We start from the raw sequence: 16197 nt of genomic DNA on the forward strand, positions 1-16197 counted from the left end.
GCGGGCCCCTCCGCCCTCGGTGCGGTGAAGTAAGTAGTCCGGCGCGGGGTCCCGACGGGAAGATCCCTCCGCGGGGGATGGCGGCCGAAGGGATGCCGGGTCCGGGGGCGCCGCGGCCGCCGCAGCAGGACGCCCCGAGGGCCGGGGCCAGGCACGGTGAGGGGGCGGCGCTCAGGCCCCGGGGCCCCGGCTTCCCCCTCCCCGCCGGCGCTGCCGGGCCGCCCGAGCGCGGGGACCCCGCGCCAAGATGGCGCCTGCCCGAGCGGGGGCGCAGGCAGCGCCAGGGGCAGCCCCGGCCCGGCCCTCCCTGGCGGGGCCCTGCGGGCGGGCGCGCGGCCGGGCCGGGCCGGGGAAGGGCCGAGCCGGGCTGCCCGCCCCGGGCTGCGGGGTCACGGGCGGGCCGGGCCGGGCCGCGGGGCAGCGCTGGAGGCCGGTCCTGCCCCGCTGCATTGTGGGAGAATCCGGCCGGGCCGGGCCGGGCCGCCGCCGGGAGCCTCCTCCTGCCTCTGACACCGGCTCGGGCCGTGACCCTGGGCCCGTCGCCGGCTCGGGCCGGGGCTCCGAGGCTGCGCTCACCGGTGCCGCAAAGGGCGCTGAGACTTTCAGCAGGGAGGCGTTAGGGGAGGCAGAGTCCATCCTGCCTGGCAGCCCCGGCCCCAGGCCTTGGGGAAGGGGCAACCGACAGCCCGAGAAGCAGTTACTGACACAGCAGGGAGCTTCCACCTGCAGCGCCCCACACTAGCAGAGGGGAAACGCCCAAAGCACAAAGCTTCTCTACGGTCGCTTTTAAAATTCTGGAGCAGTGAGGTTTCTGCGTCAGTCACATAACTTGTGTATTCAGCACCATGCCATTAAGACCAGTTGGGGGTCTACATTTTGTCTGGCTCTGTACTGCACAAGAGCAGTGATTAAAGCAGGGAGACTTGGAGTCTGGACTCCTGGGTTTTTTGTTCTTGTCTCCATTGCCTGACATGAGAACATAAGAGCGGCCAGACTGGATCAGACCAAAGGTCCATCTAGCCCAGTATCCTGTCTTCCAACAGTGGCCAATGCCAGGTGCCCCAGAGGGAAGGAACAGAACAGGTAATCACCAAGTGATCCATCCCCTGTCACTCTTCCCAGCTTCTGGCAAACAGAGGCTAGGGGCACCATCCCTGCCCATCCTGGCTAATAGCCATTGATGGACCTATCCTCCATGAATTTATCTAGATCTTTTTTGTCCCCTTGGCATTCACAATATCTTCTGGCAAAGAGGCCCACAGACTGTGCATTGTGTGAAAAAATACATCATTTTGTTTTAAACTTGTTGCCTATGAGGAGTCCCAAGCCACTTCACTTTTCTCTCCTGTGGTGTATTTCTTTGTAAAATAGCAATAATGATGCTTTCCTACTTGATGGTGGTGTGTTATGAGGTTAAATTATTATGGAGGGGGCAGGAGTGTTTGTGATGCTCTGATGAGGCTCCAAAGATGGGCAAAGCATTCCCATTGCTTGTTTACTGAAATGTTCACCTCCCCATGAGTTCTGTGATCAGTGTCATGTGAGCTGGCTGGAGAGACTGTGGTTGCGGATCCTCAAGTAGATTAGTCATTCCTTATTCTGGGGGGGATGCAGCCTCTGTATTCGACCGCCCTGCATTCTCCAGCTGAGCCACTCTTCCTGCTAATATGGGTAAAAGCGAGTGAGTGCAGGCTAGGCTCCCACCCAACGCTCATCTGAAGCTTGGTTTTGCTTTTTCTTCCCTTGGCTAGGATGAAAGTTTGGCATTTCCTGGTTGCCTTCAAGAACGAGAGTAGGAGACGTGTCAGGCTGTAATAAGTCCTGAGATATTGCTGCACCGGTATGTCTCATGCCTGGACCAAGTTTTAGTGGAGTATGATGGGGGTGCCCAATCTATGTCCCATCAGAGCAGTTCATAAGGCCCACGGCTGCTTCATTAGCATTTTGTCGTCATGTTTACATCATTTTAGTTTACACGTGTGTAAATAGACAATACTGTACATAGAAACAGCCTATCTAAATAATATAAAACAAGCTGAACTTCAAATATAAAATATAGTCACCTGTATTGATTTATTAAAATATGTGGAATTTGTTTGGCCCACACAAGGTTGTGCTTAGGTTTATGTGGCCCTTCTGTGTAATAAGGTGGGGCACCATGGGAGTACGGCTGAAATATTGAGCTTCACAGCCTAGCTATGGGACAAGGGGAGGAAGGCAGGGTGGCATGAAGTAGAGTCATTGGCTTGGTCTACACAACATACTTACTTTGGAATATCTATGAAAAATCCACACCCCTCAGTGATGTAGTTACACCGACCTTAACCCCATGTGGACAGCGCTATGTCGGCGGGAGAGCTTCTCTGCCAACATAGCTACTGCCTCTCACAGGGGTGAATATATTAAGCTGACAGGAGCACTCTCTCCGTCAGCATAAAGCATCTTCATCAGACACTCAATCTGTAGTGTAGACCTGCCCCTAAAGACCGATCATGGTCTGATGTCTCCTCTCCCTCGTGAGAGCACCCCTGCTGTATGCATTGGGATACCTATGTTATGTTGATAGATTTATTTTGTGCCAATTACTGTGATATCTAGGTGCCGGTCATCTCAGGCGGGTGGAAGGCATGGCAGGATGTTCTGTGCCCCCAGTGCACAGCAGGTCTGACTGCAGCACTTCCTCTTGCCTAGGTCACACTTAAGGGACCCGGGGAAATTGGGCATGGAGGCGGAGGAGAATGAAGTGGAGAGCAGCAGCGATGCGGCCCCTCATCTGGCACAGGAAGAACCTTCAGAGAGCGGGCTTGGTGTCGAGACCTCAGAGGCCATGTCCGCGGACAGCAGCGATGCTGCTTCAGTGCCCATCCTCTCAGAAGCAGATGAGTCTGGTGTGGGGCAGAGCTCAGACAGCAGTGGGGTCTCTCTGGTATGGAGTGGGTCTGGAAACCCCTTTGGGATGGAAGTGAGGAGGTGGCTGTGATTTTGTAGATGTATGTAAGTTGTCAGACTCTGAGAATACTGCTGGTATCCTTCAGGGAGTTGGATCTTTGACCCACCCTAGGTGGGAGCCAGCCCTACACAGCACAGGGCAGAGTGGACCACAGAGCCAGGTCTGTTTGAGAGGTCTTCTACAATACGGATATACACACCAGGTTTGTGCCTGCCAAGCCAAGGGGAAGAGCCCTGCCTACCTGGCTGGATTAGCAGGGAGGGGAGTGCATCTTGTGTCTCTGAGGGCATCTTCTAGCTATACCCCATGGCTGAAGGGCCGTCGGCTTTTCCGGCTTCTGCCATCACTTGTCACCCTCTTGTGGGGCCCTTTGGGACCTCTCTTCTGGGCAGGTGCCTCCTGCGAGGCAAGATGCTGATGTGGCATGCAGCTACAGGTTCGCTCCTGGGGTGGCTCAACAGAGGCCTCTACACTGAGCTCCCCGGCCTGTCTGTTTTCCAGGAGGAAGTGTCGGAGAGCAGCTCCAGCACAGATGCTATTCCTAGGGTCTACCTGCCAGACTCTTCCTCTATCGCCCAGTCTACCCTGGTCTCCAGCGTCTCCACAGTGAGCCAGTCCATTATGGTATCGGAATCCCCACAGGTCCTGGTTCACTCCAGCGTCATCACCGATGGGGCCACAATGGTATCGGACTCCACTGCATCCACCTCCTCGGACCTGGGCTCTGCCATAGACAAAATCATTGAGTCCACAATTGGGCCTGACATCATCCAGAGTGAGTACATCACTAAGTCAGTTGTTGCCTGCTCCCTTTCCTGGAGCCCCAGGGATATGGCCTAGCTCTCCGTGTCATGTGCCATGGGCTGGGCATGGGGGGCAGGCAGTGGGGAAGGAGCTGCTGCTGTAGTGAAGACTCAAGGAAACCAACTCAGTCAAAAAGGAAATCCCTTTTAGTGGGAGACTGCTCTCCCTTGCTTTCCCTGACCATCAGAAGTGGTGCCTGCTGTTCCTGGCCTTACCACTAGGTGGTGAAAGAAGGGACTTGCAGGGCAGCTCTCCATCACTGCTGGAATGGGTTTCCAGCCTCAGTCCGTCCTGAGTTCACAGCATTAAGTCCATGCAGCAGCACCTGTGCAGCCCCCCAGTTAATTTTCCTCACCTTCTTGCTTCCCACCCTGACTTCCTAGAAGAATGCCTTGTCTTGTTAATTATCGGCCTCTCCAGTCGGTCCCCATCACCCTCTCGCTCTCCGTTCCCTTCCTAGGCTGCATCGCCGTGACAAGCGCTGAAGATAGCGGTGCCCAGACTACCCAGTATCTCATTCTGCAGGGGCCTGATGATGGTAAGTGAATGCTTCTGAGCCCTTTTCCCATTTCCATCCTTCTACAACAACAACAACTGCCAGAAATCCCCGTGGGGGAATTGTACAGAAGCACTGGTTGTGGGGAGAGTTCTTGGCTACTCTAGTCCCACTTTCTCCCAGCAGGGGGCACTGTAGGCAGCAGCATGGGAATGCTGTGGGGAGAGCTCCTAGTCACTCCAATCCCCTCCCCGCAGGGGGTGTTGTAGGGGGCAGGAGCACTGGCTATGGGGAAGCTCTTGGCCACTTGAGCCACTGCCTAGTAGTGTGAAGTGTGTGTGTGGCCATGAGGGTTCGGTTTCCTTGGTGAGCTCTTGTTGGTGCTTTAGGTGCCCCCATGGTGTCCCAGATGGCCACTTCTGCTCTGGCCAACAGTTTGGCAATAGAAGCCATAGCCGATGGACCCACCTCCACGTGCCTAGACCAGCCTGGCCCTTCAGACCCTTCCGAGCAGTCTGAAATACTGGAGCTGTCCACACAGCCGGATCAGGCCAGAGAGGCAGATGCTGGGGAGGAGCCAGACCAGCCAGACCTGGAGAGCTTGGAGGAGATGATGGAGGTGGTGGTGGTACAACAGTTCAGGTGCAAGATGTGTCAGTACAAGAGCATCTCCAAGAAAACACTCATCAACCACATGAAGGAGCGGCACTTCCAGCCAGGTAGGGGTGCTGCCATCTCTAGGAGGCTTGTATACCAGGTGGGGGTGCTGTGCGGGGGAGGAGAGGAGTTTATATATCAGGTGGGGAGCAAGGTAGTTAATGTACCAGGTGTGGGCACCGCTGACTCCAGGGAGGTGGCTTATAATAGCTCTGATGTAACTGGAAAGAATCCAGACTTACATCAGTGTAACTGAGGGCAGAATTTGGTTTTATGTAATTTGTTTACGGAGGACAAAATATTTCAGCCCTTAATTCTGAATTCTCCTGTTGGGGAGAACTTGGCTCTGAATACACCTCTACCCCAATATAACGTGACCCAATATAACACTAATTCCGATATAATGTGGTAAAGCAGTGCTCCGGGGGGGTGGGATAGCGCACTCCGGCAGATCAAAGCAAGTTGGATATAACACGATTTCACCTATAACGCGGTAAGATTTTTTTGGCTTCCAAGGACAACGTTATATCAAGGTAGAGGTGTATATAATTACTAGAAATATGAATGACTAAATATCACCCTCCACAGCTTACAAAATAAAAATCTACTTTAAACAACTCTGTGAAAATAAATAATTTTAAGTCTAAAGCTTTTGATTTGGAGGGTAATGAATGTAATGCCATTTTAAAAATAATAATTAAAAAAGTCCAGAGGTGATCCTGGCAATAAGGCCAGTGAGCCTAACTTCAGTACCTGGCAAACTGGTTGAAACTATAATAAAGAACATAGAATCATAGATTATTAGGGTTGGAAGGGACCACAGGAGGTCATCTAGTCCAACCCCCTGCTCAAAGCAGGACCAATCCCCAACTAAATTCCTAAATGGCCCCCTCAAGGATTGAACTCTCAACCCTGGGTTTAGCAGGCCAATGCTCAAACCACTGAGCTATCCCCCCCCAAATTATCAGACATATAGTTAAACACAATTTATTAGGGAAGAGTAAACTGGGCTTTTGTAAAGCAAAATCATGCCTTGCCAGTCTATTAGAATTCTTTGAGAGGGTCAACAAACATATGGACAAGGGTGACCCAGTGGATATAGTGTACTTGGACTTTTAGAAAACCTTTAATAATGTCTCTCACCAAAGACACTCCAACAAAGTAAGCTGTCAGTGGTAGTAAGTGCAAAGTAAGGAACATTGGAAAACATAATCACAACTATGCATACAAAATGCTGGGGTCTAAATGAGCTGTTACCACTCAAGGAAGAGCTCTTGGAGTCATTGTGAATAGTTTTCTGAAAACATCTCTGCGTGCAGCAGCGATCAAAACTGACTGTTAGGATCCATTAGAAAAGGCAGAAAAATATCATAATGCCACTGTATAAATCCATGATATGTCCACACCTTGAATATTGAGTGCAATTCTGGTCACCCCATCTCAAAAAAGATGTATTAGAATTGGAAAAAGTAGAGAGAGGCAACGAAAATGAGAGAGTAAAAAGACTGGGACTGTCCAGCTTGGAAAAGAGACGACTAAGGGTGAATATGGTAGAGGTCTATAAAATCATGACTGGTGTGGAGAAAGTGAGTGGTGTTTATCTCTTCACATAACACAAGAACTAGAAGTCACCCAATGAAATGAATAGGCAGCAGGTTTAAAACAAACAAAAGGAAGTATTTCTTCACACCACAAACAGTCAACCTGTGGAACTAGTTGCCAGGGGATATTGTGAACTGGGTTCAAAAAAGAACTAGATAAGTTCCTGGAAGATAGGTCTGTCAATGGCTATTAGCCAAGATGGTCAGGGACACAACCCCATGCTCTGGGTGTCCCAAAACCGCCCACTGCCAGAAACTGGGAGTGCACTACAGGATGGATCCCTCAATAAATTATCCTGTTCAGTTCATTCCCTCTGAAGCATCTGGCCCTGGCTGCTGTCGGAAGCCAGGATACTGGGCTAGATGGACCATTGGTCTGACCCGGTATGGCCGTTCTGATGTTCTTTATAAACCAGGTAGGGATGCTGATGACTCTAGGGGTGGGAGAAAGGGGATTTCTATAGCAGGTGGGTGTGCTGCCATCTCAAGATGTGAGTGGGGTGCTGCCGTGTCTGCGAAGGGATGGGTGGGGTGCCGGCTCCATGACACACCCCAGCTTGACTGGTGAGAGCAGAGTGCGGCCCAAGTGATTCTCTTACTGCTGTCTCTGCCAGTGGCTGCTGCTCTGGCCTTGAAGAAGGGGCGTCCGCGGAAGGGGGGACCCTCCCCAAAGCCCCTGGAGGAAGACGTGCCAGAGGAGGAAGAGGAGGATGATATCATGGATGCTGGAGCCATTGATGACCCTGAAGGTACAGCTCCTTCTCCCCTCTGGCCAGTGCTGCCAGCCGCTGCTAGGGTCTGTGTCTTAACGCCTCGGACCGTTCTCCCCACAGAGGACAGTGACTATAACCCAGCCGAGGATGAGCCTCGTGGGCGGCAGCCCAAGTACAGCCGCATTGTCCCCACGTCGAGTGAGGAGAGGCCACGCCGGCGGCCGGGGAGACCCCGCAAGTTCCCTCGCCTAGAGGACATGCCGCAGCCTGAAGGTAGGGGGTTGGAGAGGACCGGCGGGCCCAAGCTGGCGGAGGGGGAAAGCAGGGATAAGGCTGATCCTGACGTGCTGGGTTGCTGTTGGGCAGGTGGTGAGGAGGAGCCCTTAGTCACGTCCCAGAGCACTCTGAGCAGCGAGCTGCAGAACTCCGAGGCAGCCAGCTCCTCCGTCCTGGAGAACGGGGCCAGCGACAGCCTCGTGGAGCCTAGCATCAGCCAGTCGGACTCGGAGAACAAGGATCCATCCTCCAACACAGGCCCTGAGGAGGCTGAGACCGTGCCCAGGAGGCGAGGCCGGCCCTCCCGCCGCTTCCTGGGCAAGAAATACCGCAAGTACATCGGGCGCAGGTGAGGGGTGCTGAGCTGTGGCTGTACCCGCGGCCGGGCTGAGAGCCTGGTTACCGTCATGGCACTGAGCACCGGCTCTGCTTTGCAGGTACTACTACAAGTCCCCCAAGCCTCTGATGAGGCCTTACCTGTGTCGAATCTGCGGCTCACGCTTCCTCACGCACGATGACCTGCGCTTTCACGTTAACTCGCACGAGGCCAATGACCCTCAGCTCTTCAAGTGCCTGCAGTGCAGCTACCGCTCCCGCCGCTGGTCCTCCCTTAAAGTGAGCACGACCCTGCCCCGGCCCCGGCCCCACCCCGGGGGTAGCCGCTGGCTCTGTGCCTCATGGCCTGCTGTTTACCTCTCACAGGAACACATGTTTAACCACGTGGGCAGCAAGCCATACAAGTGTGAGGAGTGTGACTACACAAGCGTGTACAAGAAGGATGTCATCCGCCACTCAACTGTGCACAGCCGGGACCGGTGAGTAGGGTGGGGCCATGGGACTGATCCCTGTGTCTTGGCCAGGCAGCCCGTTCCCTGTGCCCAGCTCCCCTCTGCCCCCATGTGCTGAGCCAAGCAACCCCTCCCCCATGATTCCAGATGCAGCCAGTGCTGAGCTGAGTCAGCAGGATCTGCTTCTGTTCCCTTCCCAGCACCAGGGGCCCTCTTGGGCAGTCACTGGGTGGGAGGGCTGGCTGGGTGGGGTCTCCGACTCGGGGAGCGTCTGACCCAGTTTGTTTTTCTTCTCTCTCTCTCAGGAAGAAGAGAGCCGACCCGGTGAGTTCCCAGCTCCCTGATGGCTTGTGTCTTAGCCCCAGTTCTCACTGGGGGCCTCCAAAGCGGGGGCTACCCCAGCAGGCTTCTTTCTGCTCCCACTGCCTGGTAGATAGGGATGGTTCTGGGCTGACTGGAGCCCCAGATCTGGCTGAGAGAGGCTGTCAGTGGCTCTCTCATCCAGATGGGCTCATCTCTGCATCCTCTCTCTCTCCAGCCCCCAAAGCTGAATTCGTTCCCCTGCCCGGTGTGTAGCCGAGTCTACCCCATGCAGAAGAGGCTGACCCAGCACATGAAGACTCACAGCACGGAGAAGCCACACATGTGTGACAAGGTGGGGTGGGGGCATGGGGGGGAAGGGGGGACAAGATGCACCCCAGGGCCTGGATGGGCAGTGAGTGCCGCTCTGTTCTGTTGCAGTGTGGGAAGTCCTTCAAGAAGCGCTACACCTTTAAGATGCATCTGCTGACGCACATCCAGGCCATTGCTAACCGCAGGTAGGAGCAGGGGGATTCCCGGCCTGTGTCGGGCTGGCCTTGGGATGGCCAAAGCCTGCTGGGGTCACCCCTCCCAAAGAGTTCCCAGGCATCCTGCCCCGAGTAATGGGCCAGTCTCCGTCCCTGGCAGGTTCAAGTGCGAGTTCTGTGACTATGTCTGCGAGGATAAAAAGCTCCTGCTGAACCACCAGCTGTCACACATGAACGACAAGCCGTACAAGTGTAGCTTCTGCAAGTACTCCACCTTCCGTGAGGACTTCCTGGTGTCCCACATGGCCGTCAAGCACACGGGTGAGAGCAGCCCTGCCTCCTGGGCCATGGGCCAGCCCCTCCCCTCAGCTGCTGGCTGACCGCTGCCCCCTCTCTCTGGCTGCAGGGGGGAAGCCTTTTGCCTGCGAGTACTGTCACTTCACCACCAAGCACAAGAAGAACCTGCGTCTCCACGTGCAGTGCCGCCACGCTGACTGCTTTGAGGAGTGGGCCCAGCGGCACCCCGAGGAGCCCCCCTGCCGGCGCCGCCCCTTCTTCACCCTGCAGCAGATCGAGGAACTGAAGCAGCAGCACAGCCAGGTGCAGACTCCCACAGAACCCGCAGCCAGCCCACCGGTGAGTACTGTGGCCCCCGGCCTTCCCGCCTGCCCCCCTCCCCTCAGGCGTGGGCATGCTCTCAGCTGTTTTCCTCATCCAGGTTTCTCTTGGCCCTGTGACCTACCACACAGTGCAGCCCCTCCCGACGGTGGAACCCTCCATCCTTTCCCAGGATTCCTTGGGGGGAACCACCATCATTTATGAGCAAGGTGAGCTCCCAGGGAAGAGAGAGGGGCCAGCTGGGCGGGCCCAGTGCATCTCACCTGCTCTCTCTGCCTCTCCCAGGTGTGGAGGGATCGGCAGAGCTGGCCACGCAGACGGCGCTGGATCTCCTGCTGAACATGAGCACCCAGCGGGAGCTGGCCACAGGCTCCCTGCAGGTGAGGTCACAGTCCCCAGCACAGTTGTGAGGGGAGCCTCAGGCCGGACCCCAGCTGACCCCTCCTGTCTGTCTCCTGTGCAGGTGGCCGTGGTGAAGTCCGATGGCTCTGGAGTGGCGCAGGCCCCTGAAGCCCAGTCACAGCAGGAGGAGGAGGCAGATCTGGATTCCACCGGGCAGCAGCAGAAGGTGGTGACGCTGCATGTGGCTGAGCACGGAGAGGCCTTAGTGCAGGAGGCCTATGAGGAGGCGACCCTGGGGAGCTCTGAGCTGCAGCAGATCACCATTCCTTTCGGGAGCACAGCGGAGTACAGCATCATCACGCCCGTCAGCGAGGAGATCCAGGCCCCAGAGACTCTCTACAGGTCAGTGCCAGCTCTGCTTGGAGGTGCCAAACCAGCTGCCCCTGCCCTGGGTCCCAGAAATCCGATTCTGCTCCAGTTCTGAGTATGTTAGTCATGTGGCTGTCTAGGGCTGCCTTCCCTGGAGGAGAGTGCCCCTGCTCTCACCCTGCCGCCCTGGTCAGGGCAGCTCTGTGCTCGAGGGGAGTGGGAGAGCCCTGGGGACCCCTCTGACCCTGCCCTCTGCCCCTGTAGCGAGGAGGAGAGCCCGACAGAGCCCACCCATACAGTCGTGGTGAGCGACGCCATGATGAACGAAGCGCTGAAAGAGCACAGCGGTCACTACATCATGTCGGCCAGTTTCCCAGGGAGCCAGCTCCATCACGTCGAGGTAAGAGGGGCCCGGACTCCTGTGTCCTGGAGGGGTGTAAGCCAGTGTAACTCTCAGGGTCTTCTCTCCCAGCAGCTCAGCGGGGACCCTGCCCTCTCACCAGGGGAAGGCCAGGAGGCCCAGGCCTCTGGCGGCAAGTGGCCGATGCTGCATTGCCTGGCCAGGCAGCTCCGAAAGAACTCTGCCTTCTCCCCAGCACCAGAAGGGCAGGCAATCCCGTCCACAAAGGTCAAATGGCCCGCGCTGCAGGGTGTGGCCAAGAAGCTGTCGTGCAAGATTTCTACAACTAAGAAGCTGTCGTGCAAGATTTCCACAACTAAGAAATTCTCGTGCAAGATTTGCACGGCCATGTTCACAGGGAGAGCAGAGATGGAGAGTCACAAGAGGGCACACGTAGGGCCCAACACCTTCAAGTGTCCAGACTGCCCGTTCACAGCAGCTGTGTGGCTGGAGGTCCGGGTAGGTTGGCCAGGCACCCAGGGGCTGGGTGGGAGTCTGGCGTTGGCAGCTGGCTGATCTCGCGCTCTCTCCTGCCTCCAGAGTCACATGGCACAGCACGCCAACCTCCGACCCCACAAGTGCTCCCACTGCAGCTTTGCCTCCAAGAACAAGAAGGACCTGCGCAGACACATGCTGACGCACACCAATGAGAAGCCCTTTGCCTGCCAGATCTGCGGGCAGAGGTGGGTGAAACCAGCCAGGGCCCTGCAGTGCCTCCAGGAGCGCTCTGCAGCAGCCACCTGCCCCTGGACGTGCCCCTCCCACTGGGCCTCTGGTCTCTGAACGAGCCTCCTGTTCTCAGCCTGACCCCTCCTCCTCATTTCCAGCTCCCAGATCTTGGCAATGCAGAGCTGGAAATGAGGAGCCAGGCCTCCTGCCCTGTGCCTTCCAGGGAAGGGAGGGTGTGAGAGGCCCCGCTGCCCTCAGCAAGCTCCAACCCCCACTCTCGCTGTCCTTGTAGATTTAACCGGAACGGGCATCTCAAGTTCCACATGCAGCGTCTGCACTGCGCTGAGGGGAAGCGGCTGGGGCAGCCGGCAGCCACCACCCAGCAGACCATCATCCTGAACAGCGATGAGGAAGCACTAGCCACGCTGCAGAGTAAGCTACCTGCTTTCCCTGACGGTCAGGGGTCTGTGCCCAGGGTTGCCTGCTGTCAGACCATCTTGGGCTGCGCACTTGACGCAGTTCGTAAGCTAAGCAGGATTGGACCTGATCAAGTCTTGGATGGGAGATCCCCTAGTGAAGCTGCAGGGTGCTCCAGGGAGCAGGCGGGAGCGCTCTCCCCTTGCAGCCAGTGCTGACCCGAGTGTCCCAGCACGGTGCTACGGGACAGGGGGCTGCAGAGCAGTGTGGATGACTCAGTGGGGGGTGCTCTCCCTTTGCAGCCAGTGCAGTGCTACGGGGTGATGACAGCTTTCTTAGGGTCAGTTCTGGGGGGACAGGGGCACCCTGCTGCAGCTACTGCTGCAAAGGCCCTCTTGTGAATGGCCGTCTCTGCTGCCTTTATTGTACGTGGCAAGCTCTTAGCCCCAGCATCCGTGTTACCTTCCAGTTTGGGCCGGTTCCGTTTGACCTCTTTTGCTCTGGCTCCTGAGCAAGTGGGGTGAATGGCTTGTCCCCGGCTTGCCTGCTGGTGTGCCTCCAGGGCTGGGGGTAAGGGCGGGGTGGGGGTGGGGATGGGGGACAGTGGTGGCTGAGGATGGCTTTCTCTCCCTTCCCAGCGGCTTTGCAGTCTGGCCAGGCAGTGCTGGCTCCTGAACGGCTGCAGCAGGCTCTGGGGCAGGAGCACATCATTGTAGCACAGGAGCAGAGCATCACAAGCCAGGTGAGTCAGCCAGATGCCTTGGCCAGCCACACAACCCACCCACAAGCAGTGGCCTGTCCCCACTGCTCAGAGGGGCTGGGCTCAGCTACTGCTGTCTTGCAGGAGGAGGCCACGTACATCCAGGAGATCACAACGGCGGACGGGCAGACGGTGCAGCACTTGGTGACCGCCGATAACCAGGTATGGGGGGAGCTGCTGTCCGTATGGCTCTGGCACCTGTACGTGGGGTGCTGCGGAGAGCAAGGGAAAGTGCTGCAGGGGCTGATGGGAGTCTCCTGCAGGGAGCCCCAGGGGAGGGCTGGCGGGGACTTGACTGGGGTGAAAGGAACCAAAGGGAAACTGCAGCTGAATCTCAGCATGGAGGTGACCCAGGCTGAGCCAAGTTCCCCAGGGAAGTGGGGAGCCTCAATGCCAGGCTGGAGAGATGCTGGAAAGATGCAGCAGGGTTGTGTCCCGTGCGGCCTGCGGCAATGCTGTGAGCTGAGTCTCTGTTTTCCCTGTAGGTTCAGTACATCATTGCCCAGGATGGCGTGCAGCACCTGCTCCCCCACGAGTACGTTGTTGTCCCCGAGGGGCATCACATCCAGGTAAGGGCCCTGGCCCTGGCTAGCGGCCAGATCATGTCCTAGGTTGTGGAGTCCAGGATGGAGCCGGGGGCGGGGATCCCTGTTCCCTTGAAATCCAGGCAGGTCTCCTCCATGTGGATGAAGTGACGAGCTCCCCTCCCCTTCCCAGCTCTCACTCCAGCTCTTGTCGTTCAGGTACAAGACGGCCAGATCACCCACATCCAGTATGAACAGGGCAGCCAGTTCCTCCAGGAGCCCCAGGTAATGGAGCAGCCACGGGCTGGGCCAGGCCTGGGGGGGAGCATCCGGAGGGGGAGGGGATCCCACCGCCTGGGCATTAATAACTCAGCAAGAAGGTGAATAGCAGGTTAAACAGCTGCTGCTTTAGCCAGCTGTGGGGGGGGGGTGGGGCCTGCGCGGGGCAGGGTGAGCCCCTGTCTGTGCTTCCTGCCTTCCCAGTCTGATCCATCTCCCTCTCTCTGTTCCCCAGCAGATCCAGTACATGCCGGTGTCCCCAGAGCAGCAGCTGGTTACCCAGGCTCAGCTGGAAGCCGTGGCGCACTCGGCAGTGACAGGTACAGAGTCAGGGCTCCCCACTCTGCGCCAAGCCCAGCCTGTGGGTTCTGGCATGCTGGGTCACAGGAAAGGCTTTGCCCGGAATCCATGGCAGCAGATTCAGGGGGCGTCCCAGCCCCAGATGGTGGTAACGTAGTTGTTCCATCTCCTGGCTGCTTTGACACGAGCTAGTGGTCTCAGTCACATGCTGCCTTCAAAAGCCGCCCACCACGGTTGCTAGCAGGCTTGGCAGGGTGGCTGTGGTTACCCAGCTGCCCTCTTGGCAGGGCACAGGGAGCGTGCGCCCTCACTTAGGAGAACAAGCCAGGTTTGCTGCTGCGAGGGGCTGTGCCCGGGAAGTGCTGATTCCCGGTGCTCAGAGTTGTGGGTGTCCCAGGCAGAGCCCAGTCTCCTGCTACTATCCCCTCTCTTTGCTGGATGGAAACGCCTCGGGCGGACCTGGCTTGGCAGGTGGTGGCGGCAGCCCAAGGCCAGCACATCTCCTGGAGCCACAGAGCATTGTAAAAATGCTTTCTCCCCCCCTCTCCCATGCAGGCTTTGGCCACCCCACCTGTCCTGTGCGCCTGGCAAAGTAGTGGAGAGCGAGTGGGTGAGGGGCCCCCAGCAAGGACCCCCTTCCCCGCCTCCTGGGCTGGGGCAGCAGCAGGACTGATGCCGCTCTCCCTCCCTCTCTCTGCAGCAGTGGCCGATGCTGCCATGGCCCAAGCCCAGGGCGTGTTCACCACGGAGGCAACGGCTGAGCAGATCCAGCAGCTGCAGCAGGGAATCCATTACGATGTCATCACGCTGGCAGATTAAGGGCTGAGCAGATGCCGTGGGCCAGCCATCCACTAGCCCGGCCGAAAGGGGCTCCAGGGGCCAAGTCTGAGCACCCTCTGGCTGGGGTTTGCTATTGACTTGCCGTGTGCAGCCGGAGGGCCGGGTCCTGCCCCTCTGCAGCGGCTGCTGCCTCCTACGCAAGGGCTGCTCCCCTGGCAGGCATGTGGCTGAGGGGCTGGGTCGGTGGCGGCAGGGCCCTGCCTGGGGCTGGTCTCTGGCGCACCTGACAGTCCCGGCTCCTTTTTCCTGCGTCGTGTCCTCGAGTTGCGCCTGCCTGCAATACAAGGTCCTGGACGCTGACCCCAGCCGTGTCGTGAAAAGGCTGGGCAAGGCCTCCTGCTGTTCAGTTGTAGCAGCCAGGCTGCCCGCCCTTGGTGTAGGGCTCACAAGCCCGGCCCTCAGAGTGCCTCCCCCTTCGGCTTTCCTGGCCTGCAGGCAGGCATTTCTCAGACTCGGCACGGGGAGAGCAGAACGACCTGGAGAGGGAACCACAACGGAAGAGGCAATAGCTGAGATGTTCTATTTTTCTTCCAAACAGAGATGGACTCTGCTGGAGAGAACTGGTTTGTACAGGGTGGGGAAGGGGGATCAATGCAAACCATCTGAAGCTTTGAATCTGCTTATGAATAAAAAGGCATTGGAGTCGGTCTGGCTCACGTGTGGAGTGGGGCTTGGGGCTGCAGGGCCCCTGCGCCGACATGCAGCTCCCTGGGCCTGGCACAGCCTCCCTCCTTGCACCCGGGGCCTGTGTGTGTCTGTCGGGGGGGCTAGTAAAGTGCTTCCCTTGCATCCGCCACCTGACACCATTCGCTGGGCAAGGAAGGGCCCCATGGGCCTGTGTTGGAATTCCGGAGGTGAGCCCCCCCACTGGCTTGAGCTGCTTGGGGACAGGCCCAGGGGGCAGGTGAGTACAAGCCCTGGGGCCTGTGGCAGGCAAAGCTCACGCGCATGATCGGCTGCCCCCAGCCGCAGTGACCTTGACTGTAGAGCGCTGAGCTGCCCTGCCCTACACGGCCGCTGGTGGTGTGTAGTGATGAAATTAATGGAGTGGTAAACAGCCTAAATCCCCTGTAACTCAGTCCCAAACTACACATGCTGCCCCTCCCTGAGCGGATTGTGGGGAAGTATTTACATGTGATTAGAACAGCTCATCTCGGAGTTTTAGTTCTGTCCGTTCGCATTACACTGATTATCCACGGAGGGGACGTGAGTATGAGCCCTACCTCGGCCTCCAGCCCTGCCTGCTCCTGCAGCTGAACAGCACAAGGCGGCCACCTCCCCGCGTGTGCAAAGATGGAGCTGCTGCCGTGTAAGAGTTGGGGCAAGTGGGGATCTGTATCTCCCACCCCAGGAACGGTGCTGGTTCAGCCTGAGCCCAGGTGGGCCAGGGCCAAGGGGCAGAGAGCAGGGGCCCTGTTTTCCTCGGGCTGCCCCAGGGGTGACGTATGCTGGGTGAGCAGCGTGGGGGCTTTGCAGAGGTCCCAGTTACTCCGCCCGAGCTTGGCCAAGCCTCGTGTGGCGCTGCGAGGGGGAGCTGAGCCAGGACGCACAGTTGGGTTTGAAGATGTTTGCGAGGCAGTTGTGCTCCTCAGCCCCGCCGGCCTGG

At 57.7% G+C, this 16197-nt stretch overlaps 1 protein-coding gene across 7 annotated transcripts; it reads left to right on the forward strand.

Moving 5' to 3' along the window:
* The first annotated feature begins 67 nt into the window (after positions 1-67).
* ZNF335 (zinc finger protein 335) lies at positions 68-15238 on the forward strand. Of its 7 annotated transcripts, none has more exons than XM_054044910.1 (29): positions 349-1083; positions 1752-1840; positions 2692-2926; positions 3452-3725; positions 4215-4292; positions 4640-4969; positions 7123-7257; positions 7342-7494; positions 7588-7846; positions 7935-8112; positions 8200-8312; positions 8591-8609; positions 8824-8940; positions 9027-9103; positions 9234-9394; positions 9480-9709; positions 9792-9900; positions 9977-10071; positions 10155-10435; positions 10667-10802; positions 10860-11261; positions 11343-11485; positions 11764-11903; positions 12527-12630; positions 12733-12810; positions 13134-13217; positions 13392-13457; positions 13687-13771; positions 14452-15238. In XM_054044910.1, exons 3-29 carry the CDS (start codon positions 2723-2725, stop codon positions 14568-14570), a joined length of 4170 nt encoding a protein of 1389 aa, XP_053900885.1. In that variant the 5' UTR covers positions 349-1083; positions 1752-1840; positions 2692-2722; the 3' UTR covers positions 14571-15238. The 7 variants fall into 7 exon arrangements, with proteins under 7 accessions (XP_053900884.1, XP_053900885.1, XP_053900886.1 ...); XM_054044911.1 differs by having other exon boundaries at positions 13690-13771; XM_054044913.1 differs by having other exon boundaries at positions 10875-11261.
* Positions 15239-16197: the final 959 nt, after the last annotated feature.

Source organism: Malaclemys terrapin, chromosome 12 (assembly GCF_027887155.1).
Source record: "Malaclemys terrapin pileata isolate rMalTer1 chromosome 12, rMalTer1.hap1, whole genome shotgun sequence".
In the NCBI taxonomy this organism is placed as follows: Eukaryota; Metazoa; Chordata; order Testudines; family Emydidae; genus Malaclemys; species Malaclemys terrapin.

What these genes read in the sequence shown, in the direction of transcription:
- ZNF335 (XM_054044909.1), top strand. Translation starts at nt 2,723, where the DNA reads ATGGAGGCGGAGGAGAATGAAGTGGAGAGCAGCAGCGATGCGGCCCCT. An exon ending in CATGGCCGTCAAGCACACGG is followed by an intron (nt 9,395 to 9,479) that starts GTGAGAGCAGCC and finishes CTCTGGCTGCAG; the next exon opens with GGGGGAAGCCTTTTGCCTGC. An exon ending in TGCCAGATCTGCGGGCAGAG is followed by an intron (nt 11,486 to 11,763) that starts GTGGGTGAAACC and finishes CTGTCCTTGTAG; the next exon opens with ATTTAACCGGAACGGGCATC.